The sequence below is a fragment of the Daktulosphaira vitifoliae genome, unplaced genomic scaffold (genome assembly GCF_025091365.1).
Source record: "Daktulosphaira vitifoliae isolate Bord-2020 unplaced genomic scaffold, ASM2509136v1 Scaffold_2, whole genome shotgun sequence".
Taxonomy (NCBI): Eukaryota; Metazoa; Arthropoda; class Insecta; order Hemiptera; family Phylloxeridae; genus Daktulosphaira; species Daktulosphaira vitifoliae.
Genome location: NW_026099573.1, coordinates 19,086,363 through 19,097,796, shown reverse-complemented (window position 1 = coordinate 19,097,796; position 11,434 = coordinate 19,086,363). Strand labels below are relative to the sequence as shown.

The 11,434-nt window shown below is 24.9% G+C and overlaps 1 protein-coding gene across 1 annotated transcript; it reads right to left on the bottom strand.

The window, feature by feature from the left end:
• Window positions 1–5,728: 5,728 nt before the first annotated feature.
• Window positions 5,729–10,428, bottom strand: LOC126899435 (putative defense protein Hdd11). Its single transcript, XM_050674390.1, has 4 exons — window positions 10,289–10,428; window positions 9,379–9,767; window positions 9,034–9,125; window positions 5,729–6,185 (listed from the first exon to the last, which is right to left on the bottom strand). Exons 2-4 carry the CDS (start codon window positions 9,757–9,759, stop codon window positions 6,092–6,094), a joined length of 567 nt encoding a protein of 188 aa, XP_050530347.1. The 5' UTR covers window positions 9,760–9,767; window positions 10,289–10,428; the 3' UTR covers window positions 5,729–6,091.
• Between the last annotated feature and the right edge of the window lie 1,006 nt (window positions 10,429–11,434).

The following is an 11,434-nucleotide window of genomic DNA, read 5'->3' as shown; positions in this document are numbered from 1 at the left end:
GAGTGGGTTACCTGTGTGGTCAATACAATTAAAGACTCTATTGTGAAGATAAAGAACCCACCTGTGGTTCCTATACTATTCGAGGTATTTAATGACACGATTCACAGTCAGTACATACGAGTGGCGTTATTGATAATTTATGTGAGATAATTAATCACAATAAGTTCTATTTTAAATTATAATTATATTAATAAATTTTCAAACATCACTTTGTTTTTCAATATTTTACATCTTCTCATAGAACCTTCGTACTCATATTCCGAGAGAAAATTATAATATGTCATTTTACTCAATAAATACATATTAACTCAATTATTCTCAAGCTCATACAAGACGAACCAATAACTAATTTTACTATATAATTTTAATCATAGTAATTATACATAAAATAAATTAATTGTATATACCATTCATTTTTTTAATTACTATAATAGTAAAATTAGTTTATCATAGTTTGACATTAATATGACATTCTGGAATCAACATCAACTATTAACAATATTTGCAAATAATTACAAAAGTATATTACATTCTAATTAATATGTATAAATTAAAATTTTCGTTTTTATGTGTTAGAAATCTATTTATCTCGACATTTTATCTATAAATCCATGATAAAATTTTTGATATCAAAGATAGTTAAAATTATTTTAACCCTAACTGTTATAATATTATAATACATTTTACAATTCTCTTTTTTTAAATTTCCTAATTTTTATCATTAAATCTTATTACATTTAAGTATACAGATTTTGAAATAATATTTTCTTTGCAAAGCTCTTATCGTGTTCGGCGTTGCTGAATATTTCTACAGTTTTCGGTAAGAGTATCTGTTGGAACCAGCCGAAGGTCCTAACGTGCTGAAGGCACGTGAGACTCGTTAGGCCCCGTGCTTAAGTTGGGAACTCCAATTAAGCGGGGCCTAGTCACGACAAAATATAGGAACAAACAGTAATGTCAACTTTGAAGCGAAAAGCAACTGCTTATATTAACATAAAGCCAAAAAAACTAACTCAACAAGTGCATCATAACTGTCCAGATTTGGATCTTTTAAAACACATAGATATTAGACTGTTTAGAAAATGTAAGTATAAAACAAATATTTAAAAAATTGACAAAATCGATAATTCAAGCTAAAGCTATGATTTTTAAGATAAAAATACTTTTACATTTAATGGTGAATTATTTTGTTTTATGGATAAGAAACAATTACATCTAATTTTATGAATCCTACTATCATATCACTTTTAAATACAATATTTTTGGCAATGGAACTTTTTTGCATGCCTTTAAATGTTTTCTTAATTACAAATGAGCACATTTATTTAAATGGTTTTAAATGGCGAGTCATATATGTTTTGCGATCACAAAAAAAAAAAAACAAGAATATACAGATGTTTTAAAAATGAAATATTTTAAAGATGTTTAGTTTAAAATTGATCATTTGTATTTTTAGTTCATTGTATAAGAGTTACCTTTAAAAAAAATACGTTTAGATTTCGAAATATTAGCTCGAAATGTAGTATCGTAAGTTTTTATTAATTGCTAAGTATTTGGTTGTAGGTTTTACTTAATTCATGCATGGTCCTGTGAACATGAATCATATTTAAAAATATCTAGTATACGCCGTAATGTGCAAAATAAAATATAATAAAAAACTGACTATGAAACTATAACATGCATATTAATTCGATGTAATAATTATAGAGTACATAATAATTAAATAAAATATTTATAATTAATTGGATCAAGATTACTTGATAATAAATTATTGAATTAGTAAGAATAATAAATTAAAATGAAATATTTTTAAAATATTAAAAATAGTTAAAACGTCACAAAAAAATTTTTTTGTAAACAAAGAGGTATCTTCCCCGTAGTATCTCCTGGGTAACATTAAATGGCTCTAAATAATGTTGAATACAAAGATAGTACAATTTATTTTTATTATTGTTTTTTTTTTGTTCATGATGCATAGTGTACTCAAAGTTGTATCAATTTGTGCCCAAACGTATAGCATTTTGAGTTACTTTATCTAAATGTGTTGTAGCCAATTTTATGTTACATATTTTTAAATTTATGTATTTTTTTGTGTTTTAAGCGTTTTTTAGTACTGCAATAAAAAAAAAACATTAGGTAAACAAAATATATACAATTTGGTTTTTTGCAACTGTTGCAACAAAAAAAAATTGGAAACTGGAGCATATATTTATTTTTAATTATTATATCAATATATTAATTATATTACTAGTTCATATTTAAAGACTTCATTAAGTATTCATTTTAAAAACTCCGAATTTCGAATTATTATTCAGAGTGATTCCTGCACCAGTCTTACGACTTTTTATCTAATTAATACTTTACAATTATTTTAATAACATAAGACAACAACAAAAGAAAATTTTGCGGTTGGAACTGGATTTTTTATCGACTTACAATAACAACATGTCTTTTACATTTGTCAAACAAACCGTAGCCTGTGTCTAGATTAAGGAACAGGAATAAAATTAATACCACTGTGTCAGAAAAAAGTTCATTCACGTATTCTTTTACACTATAAAAAAAACAAATAAATAGAAATAATAAAAATTATAAACGGCCCAACTTCAAATTTGTAACGTCCCACGGATTTTAATAATTAGATGAATAATCTAACAATAAAAATTTTCAATATGCTTTTTCAGCTTAGAATTTTACTTAAAAAAAATTCATAGGTCAGTAATTATTATTATTTTTTAATAAAATTAGCAACGCAAAGAAATTTTGAATTGATAAAAAAAAAGTTATTAAGATTTTCTTGTCTTTCAATTTTTTTTTCACGTTTATTGTTGATTATATCAACTAAAAGTAATAAAATAAAAAATATCTTAATATTTTTTGAATTTATGTCATATTTTTTATCGATAGACAAAAAGTTAAGCTTTAGCTTGTTTAAAAATTCTGCAAAATTCAACTTTAAAATTTTGTATCAAAGGTTGATTTCAAAATTTGCACAAATTATCATTTACAAGAAACAGGTACTTGATTATCAAGTACATAATACTTATAGGTATCATGTATTTTCTTTTTAATTAACATTTTTATGGAAAACAGTTATTTTACAAATATTTTAATTGGGGCTAAACTATTGTGCCAGAGATAAAATTAAGTGCATATTCGGAAACTGCGTCAAAATTTCCACAAAAAAAAAACATTCTATGAACTAAATTTTGTCGATTTTTCTTAATGTCAGTATATTTTGTTACATTATATTAAAATAATTAAACTGGTCATATAAAAATTGTTGAATACATGTTGGCTAATATTAACTAGTTTATATTATACAGCTGAACAATTACACAGTATTCGATTTTCATTACAATTTATGCATGAACCGGTTTTATATGACAATGTGATGAATGTTTCATTATTAAATGTTATTGTTAATACTTAATTAATTTGTAAATTATGACTGTACTGTCACTGTTAATCAATATTTAAACAAACAATGAAGTAGTACTGTAAAGTCTGAGCTGGATACCCTCCTAACCCACATTTTGTGGGTTTACCCAGCCATAGGTAGACGGGCGGTGNAATGAAAAATATTTTTTAATTACTGTAAATATCGAGAAATTTTCTTTTCCAAATTTCCACGAATCAATTTGAGTCATTTTAAATATTTCAATTGGTTAAATGTAATTACCACAGCAAAAAACACAATGTATGTATGCTTTAGCTATTTTTGTTAGTCTTAAATAAATCATAAAATAAATAATTATTTTAGTTACATTTTTAAGCTAAACAAATTAATTTTGATTCATTCAAAACTATTTTCTAAACATCACAAAACTTAATTTATTTTTTTTTTTTTTTTAGATAAATTCGCTTGATAAAAATTTAATTTTTAGATTGCTATCACTCTATTTTTATAATTTATAATAAAATGTAAACATTTAATGTTTAGAAATTTGGAGATTAAGTGCTTTTATTTTACTGTCAAATATCTAATGTACTGTTTTGATTGATTTGCAGTTTGATTTAAATGAGTAATAAAAGAACATTGATCCATTGCATTTTAATGTAACAAGTTTTTCATAATAATAATTAACCGATTTATACAGCATTAAGAAATTCGCTTTATAGTGTCAAAGAATACATTAATATACATAAATGTCACTGACACGTTACGTTCAAATGTTATATAATATTACATAGTATTTACTGCATAGCGTAATCTCTAACATATGGTGTGTTGAAACATTGACCTATTGGAATATTTGAATGAACCTACTTTATTATAATTAGTTATAAATATACTGATTATTTATACTTCTAAATTTTTCAGGATTAAAAAAATTTATTTTATGTTATGTTTATGCAAAATTTCAATGTTTTGAAACCGTCTGAAAAAAATGTTTTTCTGATAAAAGTATATTTAAAAAAATAACGTTTTTAATATAAAAATAATATTTTTTGTTCAACTTTGGTGACCGTTAATATATAGAATACAAGTCATCCTTTAATATATAATTAAAGGATGCAGGAAATCTAAATATTTTCAAAAAGGTAAGGTCGGCTGAATTAGCATGCATAAAATACTTGCAAAAAATAATTGTATTTATTCATACATTGATCAAATAGATTTTAAAAAACTTTTTTATAACTTTTAAAATACACAGTACCTTTGAAGAGTTGAGTAGATTACTTCTATAATAGTAATGAAATTATGTTTTTGTTACATAAAAAAATATCACTTAAATTACTCTCACGCTATTTTAAGCAATTTATAGGGCAGTACATTACTGTTTTACTTAAAAGTAATTACATTAAATCATTTTTTTTTTTTTATGTTAGCATGGTAAACATCTAAATTATTGAAAATATAAATTTGAATTGATCCATACACTACTTTTAAAAAATACAGCAATATAAAGTTAAAGAAATATAAGAAATAATACAATCATCATTTTTTCGATACTTAAAAAAATAAAATTAATAATTATCCATCTTAGAGAGTTATCGGGTTGAATTCCACTATTAATTTTTTTACACTCCATATTTTCTTAATTACTGGGTAGGTCAGTTTAAATTGTAGAATACGTCTAAAGTTTCTTAAGGGGGCAATGGCTACCTCTAAATTGGGAAAAAACATTTGTTTAATATAATCTAAATTAAATTAATGAATATTTACTTGTTCTATTTAAAAAATCATTTTTTTCCAAGCATGAAGCAAAATATCTAAGGTGGTTTTAAAAATCTTGTTTTGATTAATTCAATTTTCCAAAAGTTTTGGTAGTTTTAAGAAAAAAATTATAATTTTGTTGTATTTCAAGATTTTTTTTAATTTATAAAATTTCAAAGAAAATATTAAAATTGACCGTTCTAACGATTGTAATTTTTTTGTAATATATTTATTTTACAATAATCTCAGTGGAGTCAAGACCAAACATAGTGGATACAAATATAAACTAAAATTTGATAGTGATCAATTAAAATTTCAAATAGATCTTTGGAGTGTTAAATTTTCAAAAATAGTAGTGTTTTAATTATTCATTTTTTAAGAATATTATTAAGAGTTATTTGTTAACAAAAATGAGCTGAGTTTAAGAAAATTGTGTTTTCTTAAAAAACAATTGATTTTATATATTAAAATAAAATTATAATTTATATTTGTAGTAATTTTTATCAATTATTATTATATATTCAATAAATAATTACTGAAGGATAAAAAATATAATACACGAAAGAATTCACGTTTTGTGAGTTTTTTCTTTAATTATTAAATTTATATATAATCTTAAGTAACATAATGTTTTTAACAATTATTAATTTATTCATTAGCAGTAGGTAAGCATACGTAGTTGTTTTAAGTATACAAGACTTGTCTTCTGTTTACAATTTACGTGCAATGCAACTATAAATTTAATTATCAATGTAACTTAACCTAGACGATAATAATTTCTTATTGTAACTAATATGTAACTAATATCGAGCAAAATATATTAAATACATAAAAAATAGAACGTTTTGCTTTTCTTATCAGTCACAGTCGTTCTTCGCTATACATTTTTAAGTGCACTAAGTTATGTAGTCTGCTTTGGCTAGTGATTTCTTACAACTTGCTTGGTGCATTAGCTGCGGACATGGTGATGGATTCGGATTCTTTAGCGACCCAGTATTCTCCTCCGTTTTTAGCTACAGTGTACCTAGGGACAATTAATATATAACTTATACAGATCGTAGAGATTAAGACGATAATTTGTATCCTAAAAGATGTTTCTGTAACGAATCAATTATTTTATACCTCAACAGTAGCTTAACAACACATTGGTTAAATATCATGCTACCTTGTACAATAGTATCAGTACATTGGTCGCAAAATGTTATGCAAATAGGTCTGCGGGAAATTGTATTGTCCGAATGCGCTTTCAAATTTATACATCCTTAACCTATTTGCAACAAGCGCAGAAATAAGTAAAAAAAAGTTGAAGAACAGCTTTCCCATTTGATACATCGCTAATTAATCATCTGCATTATTTAAGAAGGTAGAGAAGTCACTCAAGGACGATATAAAATCCAATTAATCTCTTATTTAATACAGTTTTTTTTTTATAAAATTGTATTTCCGAATTTAACATAAAGTAAGAATACAAAAAATAAAAACAATATTATAGATCAAATATTATGACTCAGATATTAACTCCTTATAAGTCAGTTAAATGTAATATAATGAAAACACTTAATTTGAGCTACTATGTATTTTACATGAAAAACTATCGGAAACAGAAACGTAATTATAGACTGAGCACTACATAATAATTAAATGTACCAGTTTCTATAAACGTATAATCTTAATTAGTAATGATATCTCATGCCGTAAGTTTAAGATGCTAAACACTAGGTAATATATAGATAATATTGTAACAAATCATGTGGATTAACAGTTATTATTTTTCATGTGTAATAATCAACGTTTGTTAAAGATTTTTTTAGCTGACAAATTATAGTAAAGTAGTTGTTGTCACATAAATTATTCCTGCTTTAAGTACTTTTTGTGAGGCCACACGTATATGATAAATAATAAAAAGCTGTAGGAAGAATAAAATGCGAAAACAAAAATTATTATAAAATTTTAGACTTCTGTTATTTATACGATTTATTAAAGACCATAATCAGTCCATAATTAGTCGAAAATCGTTATAACCTTGAAAATGGTATAGTGTACTTATGATCAACCATTGTGGTTTAAATCAAATTACACTGTTTGAATGATTTTTTACTTTACTCGAGAACACGAAAAATGGCAGATGGTTAAATGTGAGAAAAAAAAAATCAAGATTATTATTCATTAACTTGATCCAAAATAAATTTAATCGTTGTACGCCTTGAAATTCAATTAAAATTTGTGTGGAAATTGACATCAGTTGTTATAAAAATAAAAAGTAACTACCGATTTTTTTATAAAAACACATTATTCGAAGTAAAACATCTCCATTAGATTATGCAAATTATAAATTTCAATGTACTTATAAAAATTATAATTTAAATTATATTTAATTTATGGGAAAAGAGTAATAAAATTTAACTGACGTCATTTTTAAAAGTGTTATTAGAATTGCAATGTTTCCCTTCTATACATAAATAATGTTTTAAACGAATAAACACAGAAATATCAAACATTTAAAAATGTAAACTAATTTAATAGAATTATACTAATTTAAATTAAAAAATAATATTATCATTGGTAAACTATTAACTATTCACGTGTCTGTTTAAAATGTAGAAGCTTAGCAATTATATAGGATTAAAGGCAAGTTATTAATAGAATTTGGCATTTTTGTATATAGAAAAATTGTTTGGTAGAAAAAAATAATATTAATATAATATATCAATATTATTTTAAAATTTATTTATATTATAAACATATTTTTTTTATGATTTCACAAAAAAGAAACTTAAATGTAAGCCCCCATTTATTATTTAATAGTATGTAAAAAAAAAGGAAAAAATATTTTTGATTTTACAATAAAAAAAAACTCCATTACTAATTTGAATACAATAAATTCAAATTGAATATGCGGATATTCCAAAGGTTTTTTTTTATAAATTCGACGGTTTTTGTCGTTAACTAGAATAGCTCGAACAAGGAAATCTAGAAATTTTATAATTGATATTTACAACTATTAATAATTATTTAGTATTGAAAAATACATTTTAGGTCATAATAATAGAATATCTCAGTTATATTTTTTATCGGCAACGATATGAGTTAAATAATAATAATAATTTAATCCACAATGTACAAATTTAACCGACAATGATTTTCTCCTAGTATATAATTTTTAATAAAAATAATTGTTTGATAGTAAAAATGTATTTAATAATAATACCTAATATTATCAATTCGGGTCAATGAAATGCAGTATGTATTCTCAAATTAAATTTTAATGTTATTATTACAACAATACCAGTATATTAAATATGGTTTCAAGTTTCAGATGTATAAAACGACATTGCATGCATCTGTTCATTTGATCCTATCATTAGTATCAATGACCCGAGACCAAAGATGTCAACTAAGCATAATATTAAAAACTAAAAGCATATCACAAGTGAAGGACAAGCTTTGCGCAACATAGTTTAAATAGGTACAACTAATATATGTGAACAATTAACAAATATATCGTGTATTGTGACATTAGTAAAAAGTGAACTAGAGAGATGCGACTGTTATCGATTGCTAAACAACAAATTTTGTCAAAAGAGTTAACATAAAAAGCGATTTTACGCACATATAATCTTTACATATAATCACTAAAGTATTTTTGTTTTGCGAAATCGGAACCGACCGGTTTGTCGCTAACGACTACACGTGTAGTATGACGTTCTGTTAAAGCACTTGAGTGTTTCAAAACATTAAACATATAAAAATGTATTATCTCATAACATTTGGTCAAACAACCCTTAGGGATCATACAATAACTAATGAATTATACTGCAAACACTAAAACTAATAAATAGTCTTAAAAAATCCTTGTGTATTTTTTTACTTACTTGAATTTGAAACTGTTTTTCAAATCTCTTGGTGCGATCCATGTAAGCACGACTCTACTTTTTTCAACTGAATCATTGTGAGTGGCGGTATTCTGTTAAAGCAATACATGAAATTAAAGTTCTGTTATTAATTAAGATGCTATACAAGTAAATACAGCTATGGTTATGTCTGTACAAGTTATGTTCTATAACAACTCGATTAAATCAATAAAATTTTTGAGGTTTTTTTTATAAATTGAGTATTCAGCTATCGAAATCTACGAATATCAGGATGATAGTAAAATGTATCTTCATATTGTCATAATAGAGTAAATCACCGTAAAATATCAAATATTTAATACTTACGTTAGAAGCACCGTTAGGGCAAGTGATGAGCTTCCATTTGCCTTTAAATTCTTTCTGGGATTTGTTAGCGGGCAATGGTTGGAACCAACCGACGGGCTTTCCAGTGGTGATATCTCTGGCGTGTATGAGGAAACCCTGGAATTTGGTGCCGTCTTTAGCTGACAAGGTAAGCGAAAGAGTCTCGCCAGGTTTGACGGATTTACGGTTAATAGTCAAAGAATATGGAGATGGTCCAGTTTGAGAAGGAGGGCCGTGTTGTGGCAACATATCATCACATACTTCGACTGGAGCTCCTGTGCCATAACCCTGAGAGGTTTGTAAGTAGGCGAATGCACCCAAGGAAACAAACACCAGTGCGACTTTAGCGTTGACCATTATCATTTTAAAAGCTATAATACAATTCGATCAATATTAATACACCAGTATTTGTATACAAAATTATTTAAAATAAACTTTTCAAGAGATATCATTACAATATATTTATAACCAATATTTCATACGAGTAATAAATTATAATACTCAAAAGGAAATGAATCATAAAAATAAATAATATTTACAATTTTTTCTAAATAAAAAATATTTCGAAAATATTCTTAATCATTTTATTTTTATGTAATATCACAAAAGAATTTGTTATAAAATAATTAAAATTATTTTACTACATTTTTATGATAAAATATTTAATAATATATTTATATAAAACTGTAAAATAATTATTCTTAATAAATGTTCTTAAATATTTTCTTTTTTTCATTAAAACGGAAGATTTTTAATTTTCTGAGTAACAACTTAGAATGAAAAATCACTCCTCAAAATATATTTTCATGGAAATATAATTATTTTAAATTATAATTTAAAAATCAGCATAATAAAAACAAAATATTAACATATTAATAAAGATAATTATTACCTATGGTAGATTATTGAGTGTTAAATTTTAATGTGAGTACTAGCTAATAATATACGATATTCAGGTCTGAAACTAAAAACGCGACTGGCGGTTATTGTCCAGCGTGTCTACTATAATATTTATACACAAACAGGTTAGTATACACAGGTGAAGACAATTAGCATGCGAATAGGTGGGCGAGATATTTCTTCATTCGCTTGAAGGAGAATATGCCGACAACAAAAGGCAGGAAGAAAGGGAATATAACCTTCTCAACGCGATTCATAGTTTAAAGTATATTACTTGTTATTAAATTTGATTTAAACGAAATTATAAATAAATGATCGCTAGGACTCAAGCTCATTAATATCAGGAAAAACATGTTTTTTTTGTTTTTGTCTGATCTTGTTTAATGTATTACAATATTATCACTGTAACAAATATGTATCCATAATATTTCTACGTACAACAAATAACTAAAATACGTAATAACATTCTATTTTTATTTAACTAAATAATTTAATTTATTTTAGATTGGATGCAAATCTGTGAAGGTATTGGTTTTACCATTATTTGTATTTTTTTTTGTGTGTGTTTGTCCGTGAAAATTTTCAGCTTTTACTGGACCGGTTTTATGATCAATACGTCATCAAAAGAACCTATTTTTATTCTAGTTGAACCGATCAGCGCTGAAAATTAGAAAAACCACTCATTTTTATAAATTTAAAAAAATATTTAAAAATTATACAACCATAAAAAACGGTGTTTAAAAAAAAAAATGTAGCACAGTGGGGTTGCGGCAAAGTATGGACGTGGCATAGTTGGGACAAGTATAGATGATATCTGACAGTGATTAAAATCACTATTATAAGAAACGCTTCGAAGCAAATCTGTAAATAGAGTTTAATTCTAAGAAATTGATGCATAATTACAAAAGCAAAATGAACTCTTATCTCCTTATATATATCCTGATTAGTAGTTCTTAGATTTAAAAATATAATTTATAATTACATATTTATTATAGCAATTAAATAGAGTATGAAATTCATATTTAATCATTTAGTATTATAATTTTTATGAAAAACTTTACGAAAAAATTATAAAGTAGATATTATTTTTATGGCAAACATTTATAAAAGTTGAAGTGCTTGATGCAATAATTTTCAT